Here is a 14,560-nt window from a genome sequence, read left to right as displayed (position 1 = left end):
CTAAATCTAGTTAGCTTTGAAAATATTTTTATATTTAATTAGTTTAGCGACACAAAAACATATATTTTATCTATTTTAAGACAAGTTCCTTATTTGCTTTGCATAAAATACCGCACATCACAAAACAGCTGTTTATGGTATTTTTGTGTGGCCCAGGTGGTGGGTATTTTCCGGCATGTAATTTTTTATGTCATCAGGCGGCAGTCCAATAAGCGCGGAAATAACTAACCCCGTGATAAAAAGAAACACCGGTGTTATCAATTAAAAGCAGGTTTTAAGAGCCACCAACCGCTTTTCCTGCCGCTTAATTTGCTCATTTAACTAACCTATTAACCGGCCAGGATGTCCACCCGTCGCCAGGCAATCGTTCTCTATAGGAATCTGCTCCGCGAGTCGGAGAAGCTGCCCTCCTACAACTTTAGGTAATTATGGTGAAATACTTGACTTATTCAAATAACTACATACTAATTACTAACTATTATATTGTAGAATGTATGCTGCTAGAAAGATACGGGACACATTCCGCGCCAACAAGACCATTCGGGATTTCGAAGAGATCGATCGGCAAATGGCCACGGGAAAGCAGAATCTGGAGCTGATACGTCGCCAGGTGAGTGAGTGGCATGTGCCAGGCTTATCAGCTGTCAGTTGCAGTGATGTGGAAGGTATCTGTCTGCCCCATAACCCTGTACTTCCCCAGCAAGGCCCTCTCTGTAATTGATAGTACTTCAAAAGTTTTTCCAATTAAATGATTAAAAATAAGGTTTAACTATTACTTTATGATGTTATATTATAGATCATTGTTTAAATGAAAGAATACTAAGCTTTATAGTATAGTTTCTTAAAGATTTCCTTTAATAAACATCCATTAGCACCCTCAAAAGGCCAACATTTACTTTTACCGCCACTGCTTATCACTGCCTTTCGAGTTTATTAACCCCTCCGAATCGTTACAAAAAACCAGGTCATCATCGGGCACTTGTATACTACCGAAAAGCTGGTCATCGAGAACAAGAAAACCCTGAAGCCCTCAGACGATTGAGAAAGCTGGGAAGGTAATCCCAACTGGAGAAGAGTACAATGATGGCCAGATAGGAGGCGGCGCAGTTGCAAAGGAGGAGTAGAAGGATATAAACAGGAGGAGCAGGAGACACAACTCGAAAGACTCGACCCACACACACATAGTACACACTACACTGCAAACAAACACACACACATTGTTGATTCTAATTATGTAAGAGATCTATGTAGGCATCCAGAGATCATTTGCTAGCAAAAACAAAAAAAAAACACCAATTTAATTTTATGTTTAACAACAAAATGAAATTATATGTACATACATATATATACTATATATATTAATGGTATAAATAAGTACTAAAGTACTCAGAGAAGAGAAAAAAAAAAAAAAACAGACACCAGCTTTATGACATGGAATGTGAGTGCAGGAGATAGTGCAAGGGTAGGTGGGAGCGTCCCATCTAGACTCTATGCCTGATAGGTACTAGCCGACACATTGCCGCCGGTACCCGTCCAATTGGTGTGATGGAATTTTCCCTCCTGGTCGAGCAACTCGTAGGTGTGGGCGCCGAAGTAGTCGCGCTGGGCTTGGAGCAGATTGGCGGGCAGCTTGGAGGTACGGTAGCCATCGTAAAAGCTCAATGCGGTGGACAGGGCCGGCACAGGAATACCCCAACGGAAGGCATTAGCAACCACTTCGCGCCACGACTCCTGGCCCTGGGCGATGGCCTTCTTGAAGAAGTCATCCAGCAGCAGGTTGGACAGCTGGGGCTGCGACGTGTACGCATCCTTGATGTTGCCGAGGAAGACGCTCCGAATGATGCAACCACCGCGCCACATCAGTGCAATGCCTCCGTAGTTCAGACGCCACTTGTTCTCACTGGCCGCCTCCCGCATCAGCATGAAGCCCTGGGCATAGGATACGATCTTGGCGCAGTACAGGGCGTACTTGATGTCGTCGAGGAACTTGGCCACGTTGGCCACCTTGGGCTGGACGGTGGGTCCCTTCAGAACAGCACTGGCCCGGACACGTTCGTCCTTCAGGGCCGACAGGCAGCGGGAGAACACCGCCTCGCCGATTAGCGTCACCGGCACCCCGTACTGGAGGGCAGCAATGGCTGTCCATTTGCCAGTTCCCTTCTGTCCGGCGGTGTCACGAATCCTCTCCAGCAGATAGCCCTTGTTGTCCTTGTACTTCAGAATATCCCTGGTGATCTCGATCAGGAAGGAATCCAGTTCGGCGGAGTTCCATTTGCCAAACTCCTCGGCCATTTGGTCGGCGGAGAGACCCAGAGCAGTCATGATGTGGTAGGCCTCGCAGATCAGCTGCATGTCACCGTACTCGATCCCGTTGTGCACCATCTTGACGAAGTGACCGGCACCGCCATCGCCCACCCACTCGCAGCAGGGCTCACCGTCGGCCTTGGCGCAGATGGCCTGGAAGATGGGCTTGATGAGGGGCCAGGCGGCTTCATGGCCACCGGGCATCAGGGAGGGGCCATGGCGGGCGCCCTCCTCTCCTCCACTGACACCCGAGCCGACATAGAGGAGGCCCAGTTTCTCCAATTCCTCGCACCGGCGGGAGGTGTCCTGGTATTCGGAGTTTCCACCATCAATAATCACATCGCCGGGCGAGAGCAGGGGCACCAACTGCTTAATGAAGTCATCCACGGCGCTTCCAGCTGGAAAATAAAATAAGATTATTATTATTTTCTGATTAGAGATTCTACTTTCATTAATTTTTGAAACAGAAGGTGACTAAACTTCATTCATATCGCGGAGAAGGTCAATTGTCTGATTTTGGAAAGTCACTGGTTCTGCTTTGGAGGTCACCCCGAGGCGTCCCTTGTCGGGTGAGGTGAGCACTAGAGCACTTCTCTAGACTAGAGCTCTATTGGAACCAGATAAGGAGGCCAACAACGTACCACGTAATGGCGATAGCATTGATCTATCTATCTAGCGGTCGTTTTTATTTCATTTTTTTCCATATCATTCCATAGCAAAGGTTAAAGTTTTAAGAACTCTACTCTAGTGTAGAGTATCTACTAGAACTTTCAACTGTTTCTATCGATATGACCTGCACTGTATCGGATATGAATCATTGATTTCGAAAACTAGAAGGAAGGTCGTTTTCGGGACAAATGAAATCTTGGAAAGAATGGTTTCCGATTAGTTTCAAACCCGAGGAAATCCCCTCTAGCAACAGTCATCCATTTTGAAATGACCTATAATGAATGTCAGAATAGTCTGCTGTTGTATTATTTTGTTTTTTTTTTTAAACAAATAGCTAGGTAGGGAATGAAGGTGGAGATAAGCCGGCACGCTGATTAACATACGAGGTAGAGATGGGTTTTTAGGGCATGAGGGCAAAGAATTCAATTTAAAAGCGGCTTTAATACACAATTATTTTAGATTTTTAATGAAAAAAATATATAATTCCAAAGAAATTACGTTTTTTAAATAGAAAATTTTAATTTTGCTTAGAAAAAATTATACTCATATATGGAATATCTAGAAATTTCTTTAATTTTGTCTATTTCGTGACACGATCAAAATGCCATCTCTAACACACTACCATTTCTAAGCTTGTGGCGACAAAACTAAGCTTTCAAGGCAAAGTATTGCAGATGCTGTTTCCGCTCTCTCACTCTCTTACTCTCTTTTTACCTACATTCATATATTTATCTCACCTCTCTTGCTCTTGCTTCTTCTTTCCTTTGCACATTGCAATGAACTTAGACGTCATGCAAAAGCAACAAAAACAAAAAAAAACAAAAATGAAATCGCTAAAACGGCAAAAATCGTTTTGATGACTTTGCTTTGACTTCCACTCACACGAGGCACACACAAACACACACACACACACTCGCATCACACACAGGTGAGCTTACAACATCAGGTTTTTTTGGAAAGTCGTAACTACAACAACAATAACAACTACAACACTCACCCTTGACCAGCAACATGACTTTGCGTGGCGTTTTAAGCTTAGAGACCATATCCTGCAGCGATTCGGCGCCAATCACATTTGTGCCTTTGGCCTCGTTCGCGAGGAACTCTTTGACCTTGGCCACAGTACGGTTGTAGGCGCACACCACAAATCCCTTCTCGTCCATGTTCAGTATGAGATTCTGGCCCATTACGGCCAGGCCAATCAGAGCAATATCAGCTTTTCTGCAAAACACAACAAAAAAATAATAAAATATCCAGGTGTTAAAGGGTTAATGATCTCATGCTTTCTCTCTCTTGCAGTTCAACTCACCCGCTCATTTTGTGTGTACTTTTTTTTTTATTTCACAAACAAAAAATTTTATTGTAAATGAATGTAATTCAGAATGTCAAATTCTTTTTAGATTTATTTTATTTTAGTTTTTAATCGAGCGTGTGCTCTGGCCCGTGGCGTGAGTGAAACTGACGCTAGCCGGCTAATGCGAAACGATAAATGCCAAAAAACGCCAGCGAAATAGAGAGCTTTTCGGCTGATCGGATAGAGCTTTTTTTGGAGAGAACGGTGAGCACTCTCCACCTTGAGCCGCCCTCTAGTCTCCAGGCTAGTCTCGTTCTCTTGATCACGCACAGCTGATGCGTGTTCACTGTATTACTGTTGTTATTGCTATTGTTGTTGTTGGAGTGGGAGAGGTTAAGGAGAGTGAGAGCACAACTTTACCCTTGACACTTGAGAAAAAAAAAAAAAGCTTTGATTATTCCACTAGTTTCTATGGACAAGTTATGGACAAGTGGCCCCCAATAAGGGTTAACACCTAAACTAATCAACAAAATATAAATATTATAATCTAAAACCTTTAAATATTATAAATATTTACTGTGTTAATTTTAACCCTTAACTTACACTTTTCGAAAACATTTAAAAATCTTATTCAAAAATCGATTACCTTTTGATTTTGAGCTCATTAGACAACAAAAAAATTAAAAATAAATCAAAATAACACTGTTTTCAAAACTTACTGGATGAAAAATTTATGATTTTCATTAATTTTTTGTTTATTGATTATTAATTATTATTGTTGATACAAAATTATTAATTACTAGTAAAAAAAAATTGTTTTTTTAATTTCTTGACACAAAAAAACATTGAATTTATGTATTTTTCAGTTGAGAACCTTGTATGGGTTAAGGATACCGTTAGGATCCAAAAGCTTTTTCATGTCACGCATCCAGCCAATGGCCACCGGGTCCTTGGAGTAATGCAGATAGTCCTTTTTGAGGAAACCAATGCCGTGCTCGGCACTGATACTTCCCTTTAGCTTGGAGGTGTACTCATAGACGAAGGGTTCCACTCGCTTGTAGATCTCGTCATTGAACTCGTTGCAGGACACGTTCAAATGGAGATTGGAGTCACCCAGATGGCCATAGCCACAGACCACTGTGGCATGCGGACCACATCGCTCCCTCATCACATCCACAATGTTGTAGAAGTCGCGGAGCGGCAGCGAGATGTCGTACTTGAAGCAGAAACTCTTCTCGATCAGGCCCAGGGGGACCATTTCACGGATCTTCCAGATCTCCTGCACCTTCCCGGGATCACCGGTGACAGTGCCGTCCTGGATTTCGCCACGTTCCATCCCTGAGCCAATAAACTGGTTGATCTTGTCCTCGTCGTGGTCGCCATTGCTGCCGGAGGTTTCGATCAGCATGTAGAAGGGGTAGCCCGAAATGGGGGAGCTGTAAAGTTTAAAGGGGTGGGAAAATAATTCCATTAATAGGGGTTGAAAATTTACATAAAGGGGTTTCTTATAATTTAAGGGTTTCATTATATCTTATTATTATGGATTTAAAATATAAAAAAAATAGTAATTTATGAATATTATTAGAAAGGTTAAAAAAAAAAGAAATATAGTTTTTAATTTTTTTTTAAATATAGACAATAATTCATAAAATTTAATAATATATTTTTTATTTCAAAGTCAAACTTTCGAATTATGTAAAGAATTAAAAAAAAACCTTTTTAATTTACGAATAATATAAGACAGGTTAAAAAATGTCATATAGTTTTTAATTTTGAATAAAATTATATTAAAATGAAATTATATAATTTTTTGTTCAATGTCTTTGAGTTTTGAACTCATTAAAATTATGAATAGAATTTGGAAAAACTATTTTTTAAATTATGAATAATTCAAGAAAGGCTTAAAACTGTTATATATTTTTTAATTTTGCATAATAAAGTATCTATAATAATCTATTATTCATAAAATTAAAATATATCATTTTTATTTCAATGTCTTCAAGTTTAAACTTTGAATTAGTGTGATTATTTTTAAATTTCTGAATAAAAAAAGCTGGAATTCGTCACCTACTTGATCAACAATGCCAAACTATTACTTTTTAATATAATTTTTAAACAAATACCTATAGTTAATACCTATTTTTTGTTTTTTAAAACAAAAATTAATTTTTAAAATATTTAAACTACTTCTATTATTTTTCTAATAATCCTTAAATTTAATAAAAATAAAAAATAAATCTCTACTCACTTGAGAAACTTGAACTGCTCCAGGGCTGTGTTGAGGGCCCTTTCGTCGATCAGTTCACAGGAGCTGAGAATCTCTCCGAGATTCCGCTTGGCACTCACAAACGTCTTCAGGACATCGTCGAAGGAGTTGAGGCCGATGAAGGCCACATTGACGGCCTTGGAGGAGTGGGGACAGAGCATCGATAGCTTGGTGACCACGCCCAGTGTACCCTCCGATCCGATGAACAGATGCTTCATATGATAGCCGGTGTTGTCCTTCTTGAAGTTGGACATCAGATCCAGGACCTGTCCATTGGCCAGCACTGCCTCCACACCCAAAACGGAGCCATGGAGGTTACCATATCGCACCACCCGAACTCCGCCGGCATTTGTGGAGACATTGCCGCCAATGTGGCAACTAGCCTTCGCTCCCAAATCCAGCGGCACCGTCAGGCCCACGTCCCTGGCCTTCTGGTCGAAGTTCTCCAGGATGCAGCCCGCCTCCACCACCGCAATGCCGGTCACCTCGTCCACGGACAGCACCTTGTTCAGGCGGGCCAGAGAGAGGACAATCTCATCACAAATGGGCACTGATCCGCCCACCAGTCCCGTATTGCCACCCTGCGGCACCACCGCCAGCTTCCTCTCGTTGCAGTACTTCAGGATGGCGGACACCTCGGCGGTGGTTCCTGGCTTCAGAACCAGTTTGCTGTTTCCTGGATAAGAAGGGGAGGGTTTCTTAAAGGTTTTAAGGTATTTCTCTTGAAAATCGGATGGGAATTGGCTAAGATATAGACATGGTAGTGAAAGGTTTATGGAAATAGTGGATTTTCAAGGGGTCTCCTTTGAAATTAAAAAAAATATATTTAAAAAATATTTTGTTGTGAGATTTTTATAGAGAAATGTGGGGAATCGATCCAGAAATCATTTAAGGTATTCCTTTTAGAAATCGGATAAGAATTGGCAGATATATACACTTTTTAGGAGAAGACCCACAAAAGTTTGAAAAAAATGCCAAAAATTTTTCATTCTGAGGTTTTGATGCAGAATGACGGGGAATCACCCCAGAAATCTTTTAAGGTATTCCATTTGAGAATCGGTCAGGAACTGGCAAAGATATAGACATTCTAAGGGGCCATATCTGGAAATCCAGGATTTCTCAAGGGGTCTGCCCACAAAAGTTAGAAAAAAATCCAAAAAATTTTTCATTCTGAGGTTTTGATGTAGAATGATGGGGAATTAAGCCACAAATCGTTTAAGATACTCCGTTTAAGGATCGGATAAGAATCGACTGAGATATAGCCATGATTCTGGGCCATATACGGAAATCCCGCATTTCACAAGGGGTCTGGCCATAAATTTTTGAAAAAATTTTTGAAAAATATTTTGTGTTGGGATTTTGATGTAGAATGACGGGGAATTAAGCCACAAATCGTTTAAGATACTCCGCTTAAGGATCGGATTGGAATCGGCTGAGATATAGCCATGATTCTGGGCCATATACGCAAATCCCGCATTTCACAGGGGGTCTGCCCATAAATTTTTGAAAAAAATTTAAAAAATATTGTTTGTCAGGATTTTGACACAGAATGACGGGAAATTGACCTAGAAATCGTTTAAGGTATTCCTTTCAAGGATCGGACAAGAATTGAAAAAGTTATAGACATTCTAAGGGGCAATATCTGGAAATCCTGGATTCTGGAAATCTACCACAAAAGTTGGAAAAAATATAAAAAATAGTATATTTTGTATCTTAGATTTTGATGCAGAATTGTGGAGAATAGATTCCCAAATCTTTTATGATATTCCACTCAAAAATCGGATAAGAATTGGAAAAGATATAGCCAACATAGATGGTCAAAAGCGTGATTCCCTGATACCTCTTATGTCATGAAGCCAATTAATATTTCCATTTTTCAATAAAAAAAAACCATTTTTCAATCAATTAATTTTCAAAATCAGCCAAAAAGCAGCTGTCACTTAGCTGCCACAGGATTAGGAGAAAGGAGGACACTGTCTGGTGGTACTGAAAAGTGAAAGAAACCCCATTAGACCTATGAAGAGATGTCTGGAAAAAATCAAGATAACCCCAAGGAGTATGACTTCCCAAAAGGATGAATGAAAAAGGACGACTCGGAGACTTAACCCTAATGATATGGATGACTTGCACTGTCTGGTACTCTGTACTCACCGCGAATCCTTTTCAGGAAGCAGATGTTATAGCCCTCCAGGTCCTCGGTGAGGGCGAAGTTCTTGCCCAGAAGATTCTCGAAGAAGGCCACGTCCTTGTCCGTTAAAGTGGCGTAGTTTCCACGTTGCACGTTGTCTGTGATCTGAAAAATGGACAAGAGGGGGTTAGGGGGGAGGGTTAACCAAAAGGGGGAGTGTCTTGGCCACGCCCACTCCCACAGAAACTTGAGTAACTTACCTGGGTGAGTTCCGGAATCGGTGCCCCGCTACCCGCCATTGTGCGAACAGTGGTGGTTATTCCAGCGGTGGTGTTGGTGGTGGGTCTCGTGGTTCCAGTGGTTCCAGTGGTGGGCCGTGGTCGCATCAGAGTGGTGGCGCCGGCGCTGGCCAATCTGCGCACTTGCAGCAACTGCTGGAATCTCATGGTGGGCGGTGGGAGGTGGGGGGTGGTGCTACCTGGATTTTACGGAAAAGGTTCTAAAAGATACCAGATTACGATTTAAAGATACTAAATTTATCAACTTTAGGAGTTTTTATTATTCATTAAAGGTATATTCATGTGCCTTTTTTTTAAATTTTAAAAAATTATAAATGAAAAAATAAAAAAACAAAAAAATTATTTAATTTTTAAAGTTAAAGCAAGGTAGTGTACCAAAAAGCATTCTAATCTGTGTATCTGTGGCTTTGGATTGAAGTAAAAGATTTAAAAAATTTTAAACAATTTCCAAAAATTTTTTTTTTTTTTTTTATTTAAAAAAAATATTACTGATTTTCAAGCGGATGGATGGATCGGGGTGGATCTGGAATGGACACGTGTCCATTTAAAAAAAAAAAAAAAAAATTCTAAATAAAAAATATATTTTTTTTATTTTAAAAAATTATTACTAATTTTCAAGCGGGTGGATGGATCGAGGTGGATCTGGAATGGACACGTGTCCATTTCAAAAAAAAAAAAAAAGAAAAAAAAAATATTAAAAAAAAAATTTTATTTTGAAATGACAAAAAAAAATTACAACAAAAAAAATTTATGGACACGTGTCCATTTCAAAAACAAAAAAAAAATAAAAAAAATATTTTATTTTTAAATGAAAAAAAAAAAATTAAAATAAAAAAAATTCAAAAAAAAATTACAACAAAAAAGCAAAGCTTACAACAACAAAGCTTACAATAAAAAAATTTACAACAACAATAATATTACAACAAAAAATAAAAAAAAAAGTTAATAATTTTTGGCGCTTTCGGGCCAGCTTAAGTGCAACCTATGAGAATCGAGGAGGAGGGCGCTCTTTTAATTAATTAATTTTTTTAATTATTTTATTGAATAGCGACCAAACTAAGAAGTCCTTGTCAATAATATTATAATCAAACGAACCGCAAAATCGAACTCCTCATTCCCGTTCGAACGGCTGCAGCCCTAAAAAGTAGGCAACGGAAATATGCATGTTTACATTTTCAGATTTTCAAACTTGAAAAAAAACATGTTTCGGTTAAAAATTATATAAGAACTAAGTTGTTTCATAAGCATAGTAGGCTTATATAATATTTTTATGGATCATTACGGCATTACCCCCTTTCATTTTTTTTATATAATTAAAACAAAATTTTATTTACTTTCTATTGATTTTTTCATCATTAATTAATAAAAACAAGTCTGTTTGCTTTCTATATAGTTTAAATATAAAAATAGGAATATCGAGGACTGCAGAAAGTAAGTTTTTCATGAAAACTTAACCCCTTTTTTTAAAAAATAAAAATATAAAAAAAACTATTTTTTTTAAGAGGTTACTGAAGAAATAAATTTCCAAAAAAATAGCAAAGAAAATAAAAAAATGTATAGTATTTTTCGAATATAAGCTAAATCTTCTATAATTCCAGCTAATTTAAGGTTTTTTTTATCAAATATTTTATCTAAAAAAGTATTATTTTTAAGTTTCAAGAAATAAAGATAAAAGATTTAACTTCCAAGTATTACAATTTATATATTTTTTTTAGATTAATTTGTAGACTCACTAGATTAGTGACTTGAACTAGACCAAGTGCCAGACGGAAATGTATTGGACTTCCCCGATCCAAAGTGATGCTTATCAGGAAGAAATAAAATAAACACAAACGATACACTCGAGGTTCGAGGTGACTTATGGAGGAGGACAATCTTCTCCAGCCCGCTGCCAGTATCGCACTGATAGCGTTGATTGTTAGACCCCAGGAACCCCAAAAGCCAAAACCAAACTTTTCCACTACAATTCCACTCTACTGTATATTATTATTATTATTATTTTTTATATGGATGGGTGGTGTTATCAGTCGAACCGGCTTAGCGCGTGCATAAAAAAATTAGCATATTAGGACCACAAAAAAAATAAATACAAAAATAAACAATAGTCTGGTGTGGGTCTGGGCTCTGGGCTCTGGGGTCTGGAAAAAGTGCAATCCGTAAAGTCAAGATCTTTATGAGGCTACCACAAGGCCGCCACAAGGCTTATCTGGGTCAGGATGGCAGGTAGTAGTAGTAGATCTCGATCCAAACCGAAAACCATCATAAAACCATTTGCACCAGGGTCGGGCACAAAAGATATTCAGATCTCAGCCGGGTCAGGTAGTACATATATCTGACAGATACAAAAATATTCCAGAGGGGATTATAATGGAGGGAAAATCTGTTGCATTTAAAGGAAAGAATAGGAATATTTCAACGGGAATTTTTCACAATTAACCAGAATGATTAAGATGAAAATGTGCCAAGTCATTTATTATGTAATTACAAGAGTAATATTTTTTTTTCAAATTCAAAATATTTCTATTTTAAACATATATTTTTGAATACAACCCCATTGTATAACACTTTTTGAAACTCTTAAGCTTTTCAACAGCTTTTCGAAAGTTTTCCAACCCTGGTTGTTTATTTTTCTACTCTCCCTCTTTGCCCCCCAACAGCTCCCCATCTTATCTCTTTCTAACACACGCGTGTGGTCAAAGATTTACGTCGAAAGATGTTTTTTTTTCTTCTGTGAGTGTGTTGGTAAACGCGTGTTTGGCGACAACAACAAAAAACATAATTATAATACATATATACAGGTAGCTGATAAGCGAGAGGTGCTTATCTGTTTTCAGTGGTGCTCAATATTATTGCTTGATTAAATCACAATAAAAAGAAATGGCAACTGCATATTGTAGCGGAAATTAAATAAAGTTTTATTGCAGCATCTTTCCATAGATATAATTTATGATTTGGGCTACAGGCTCCACTCTCCTCTCACTCTCTCACCAACACTGGCGCCCCCTTCAGAGAGAGCCCCACGCGCCATCTAACCTAAAAACTCTCTCCGAGCAACTTGTTGTTGCTCTCGCTACATATTCGCACTCACCTCTTTTTGCAGTTATTCGAAGCCTAGGTCAGCTTATCCATAAATGTATTCGATAGATCGCTTTCCTTCTACGCACCTCAGTTGATTGGGAGAAAGAGCGTGCAAATGGGAACCACAACAAACGGCAACTGAATGCCGAAACGCAAAAGGGAAGCACAAAAAAGGGGGCGTTGGGGCGACAAAAGCTGAGCGCCAAACAACATATGATTTGGGGGGCTACCGAAAGCTTTCATCAGCTGATGAAGCTTTGTCAGAGCGAGAGGGAAAATAGGGAATAAAACACAAATTTTTCATCATTTTATTCATTTTATTAGGATTTATAATATTTAAGTTTATAATACTTAAAATATATTTGAAATTAGGTATAAAACACACTTATAGCACATACTTATATTTACTTTTAAAACTAAATAAATCTATCTAAAAATCTAAATAAAAATTATAATATAACAAAAAATTTCCCGCGGAAATAATACTTAAACTTAATTGTATTTATGATAGTAATATGATTACATTTCTACTTAAATTATATGAAATAATAAGAAAACACTACATATAATTAAAAATATGAAGAATAAACACTATTTAAAATTAAATAAAACATAATTCATTTATTACTACTGGTTTTCTTAAAAACTTTTTGTTTTTACTTAAAATTTAATGTTATATACACATAGTTTTCAGGAATATCAATTTCCATGTCCAATTAATTATATTTTTGATGTACAGATACCATTTAAACTAGTAAGTTAAAACAAAAATTAAATTAAAAAGATGCCATGAATATTTTTAAACCAAAATACAGTTATTTATGATTTTTTTAATTCTTTTTTCCAAATTATCTACATTATATAATTATTTTTTAAAGAAATAAGTTAAACTGTTATACTCTCCCTGTCTGTATGCCTCTGGAACTCACCACACCAGCAAGCCACGCCCCCATTGACTCACCCCCAACAAAAAAAAAACCCATATAGTTGTCCCTTTCACACCTACCTGTGATGGCATAATGCCATCTCAGTCGCACGCCTAACAATAATTTCGGCTGCACCCATTTTTTATTCGCCTTGCTTTTCCGACGGCATTGTATTGTTTTGCCAATTAGCCGGCTTAGATATTACGACGTTTTTGTTGTTGGCCGGAACTCAAAATGGAGAATATAATGACGTAATGCCATAGGTAAAAAATAGGTAATAAATAAATGCTTGAAATAATTTTATAGGACTGGGAAAGAAAGAAACATATTCATATATTTCATAAACATAAGTTTCAGTTTTAATAATATACAGTTTGAAGTAAAACTTTAGAATTTAGATTTAAATAATTCCTCCAAAAATAGTTGCAATTTTTGTTGATTAAAATAAGCGTATTTTCCTTGAGTTTGAAGAATAATTAGAAATATTCTAAAGATCTATGTAGATTCTAGAATAAGTATTTTTATTTCCATTTAACAATAACTTTTAAAAAGTTTTATTATTTAGTTAAAAAAAAAATACTTTTCACTATTCAAGCTCATTATTTTCGATTACTCTTTCGCATTTTAAAGATTTTGAAAAACAAAATGGCGGGACTTTTCCACAGGATATCATTTTCAAAGGAATCTTTAGAATTAATTCTGGATTCTATGTAGAAACTTGTTTTATAAATAATATTTTAAAATTATGGCATTATATTAGTTCCATTTTATAAGAAATTATTTAAAGTATTCTATTTCGAGTTTTTGTTAATTTAATTTTTCTAGAACATTCCTTAAAAACCTTTAAATGGTTTTGGATTTCAGAACTTTTTAATAACTTAAAAAATAACTTTTTCAATAACTAATAATATTAACTAACTTACTTCAAATACCTTTTTAATAAATTTTAAAAGTCAAATAGAAGTTCTTTTCTATCAAGATCCATTTAAAAATCGTTTCCAAAAGAATTTTCTAGATTTTTAAAGGTTTTCTATTGTATTTGAGGAATAAGAACTCTATATCTTCATTATTTCATTTATTTTATTTGAAAAAAAAGAGTAATATACTTTATTCCTCGTCAGTATTCTATAGATCTCAATATTCTAGATTTCTTAAAGTTTTTTATTGCATTTTAGGAAAAATAATTCAATATTTTTAAGTATTTCATGTATTTTATTTTGAAAATCTATATATTTCTCAATATTCCTAGTCAATATTCTAGAGATTTCAATATTATAGATTTCTAAAGGCTTTCTATTGTATTTTAGGCAAAGAGATTGTATATTTTTGATTATTTAAATTATTTTATTCGTATTATTCAATATTCCAAGAATTTTATATAATTTTAAGCCAATATTTTAGCCATATTATGTTAGATTCCCTGTTTATCCTGTTTTTCTGGCAAAAATAATAATATAAGACCTCTGAAAATTTGAAATAAATATTCAAATAATTCAAATATTTCAAATAATTTTAAATAATATGCCTTGATTTTGATAAAAACTAGTAGTATTGGAAGAGTTAAGATTGGGAAGTCTTGAAATTATTCAATAGGGC

At 36.6% G+C, this 14,560-nt stretch overlaps 3 protein-coding genes across 6 annotated transcripts; 1 reads left to right on the top strand and 2 right to left on the bottom strand.

Annotated features, from left to right (window-relative positions):
• The first annotated feature begins 45 nt into the window (after positions 1 to 45).
• On the top strand, positions 46 to 1,121 carry LOC6503497 (protein bcn92). The gene is made up of 3 exons (XM_001964233.4): positions 46 to 422; positions 490 to 610; positions 965 to 1,121. The coding sequence occupies exons 1-3, from the start codon at positions 343 to 345 to the stop codon at positions 1,040 to 1,042; spliced, it is 279 nt and encodes a 92-aa protein (XP_001964269.1). The 5' UTR covers positions 46 to 342; the 3' UTR covers positions 1,043 to 1,121.
• A 144-nt stretch (positions 1,122 to 1,265) lies between these two features.
• LOC6504145 (6-phosphogluconate dehydrogenase, decarboxylating) lies at positions 1,266 to 4,448 on the bottom strand. The gene is made up of 3 exons (XM_001964232.4): positions 4,283 to 4,448; positions 3,971 to 4,194; positions 1,266 to 2,702 (listed from the first exon to the last, which is right to left on the bottom strand). Exons 1-3 carry the CDS (start codon positions 4,288 to 4,290, stop codon positions 1,489 to 1,491), a joined length of 1,446 nt encoding a protein of 481 aa, XP_001964268.1. The 5' UTR covers positions 4,291 to 4,448; the 3' UTR covers positions 1,266 to 1,488.
• Positions 4,449 to 4,982: 534 nt separating this feature from the next.
• On the bottom strand, positions 4,983 to 12,203 carry LOC6504144 (D-2-hydroxyglutarate dehydrogenase, mitochondrial). 4 transcript variants are annotated; one of them, XM_032452888.2, is made up of 5 exons: positions 12,049 to 12,203; positions 8,922 to 9,160; positions 8,685 to 8,826; positions 6,516 to 7,209; positions 4,983 to 5,703 (listed from the first exon to the last, which is right to left on the bottom strand). In XM_032452888.2, exons 2-5 carry the CDS (start codon positions 9,105 to 9,107, stop codon positions 5,130 to 5,132), a joined length of 1,596 nt encoding a protein of 531 aa, XP_032308779.1. In that variant the 5' UTR covers positions 9,108 to 9,160; positions 12,049 to 12,203; the 3' UTR covers positions 4,983 to 5,129. The 4 variants fall into 4 exon arrangements, with proteins under 4 accessions (XP_032308779.1, XP_032308783.1, XP_032308780.1 ...); XM_032452892.2 differs by lacking the exon at positions 12,049 to 12,203 and adding an exon at positions 10,694 to 10,769 and having other exon boundaries at positions 8,922 to 9,139; XM_032452889.2 differs by lacking the exon at positions 12,049 to 12,203 and adding an exon at positions 10,694 to 10,763.
• Between the last annotated feature and the right edge of the window lie 2,357 nt (positions 12,204 to 14,560).

The sequence above is a fragment of the Drosophila ananassae genome, chromosome XL, assembly GCF_017639315.1.
Source record: "Drosophila ananassae strain 14024-0371.13 chromosome XL, ASM1763931v2, whole genome shotgun sequence".
Classification (NCBI taxonomy): domain Eukaryota; kingdom Metazoa; phylum Arthropoda; class Insecta; order Diptera; family Drosophilidae; genus Drosophila; species Drosophila ananassae.
This window is presented reverse-complemented; position numbering and strand designations above follow the sequence as displayed.

What these genes read in the sequence shown, in the direction of transcription:
- LOC6503497 (XM_001964233.4), top strand. Translation starts at nt 343, where the DNA reads ATGTCCACCCGTCGCCAGGCAATCGTTCTCTATAGGAATCTGCTCCGC. An exon ending in CTGCCCTCCTACAACTTTAG is followed by an intron (nt 423 to 489) that starts GTAATTATGGTG and finishes ATTATATTGTAG; the next exon opens with AATGTATGCTGCTAGAAAGA. An exon ending in TGGAGCTGATACGTCGCCAG is followed by an intron (nt 611 to 964) that starts GTGAGTGAGTGG and finishes ACAAAAAACCAG; the next exon opens with GTCATCATCGGGCACTTGTA.
- LOC6504145 (XM_001964232.4), bottom strand. An exon ending in AGTCATGTTGCTGGTCAAGG is followed by an intron (nt 2,703 to 3,970) that starts GTGAGTGTTGTA and finishes TTTATTTTCCAG; the next exon opens with CTGGAAGCGCCGTGGATGAC.
- LOC6504144 (XM_032452888.2), bottom strand. Translation starts at nt 9,107, where the DNA reads ATGAGATTCCAGCAGTTGCTGCAAGTGCGCAGATTGGCCAGCGCCGGC. An exon ending in CTTCCTGAAAAGGATTCGCG is followed by an intron (nt 7,210 to 8,684) that starts GTGAGTACAGAG and finishes CTTCTTATCCAG; the next exon opens with GAAACAGCAAACTGGTTCTG. An exon ending in GAGCAGTTCAAGTTTCTCAA is followed by an intron (nt 5,704 to 6,515) that starts GTGAGTAGAGAT and finishes TAAACTTTACAG; the next exon opens with CTCCCCCATTTCGGGCTACC.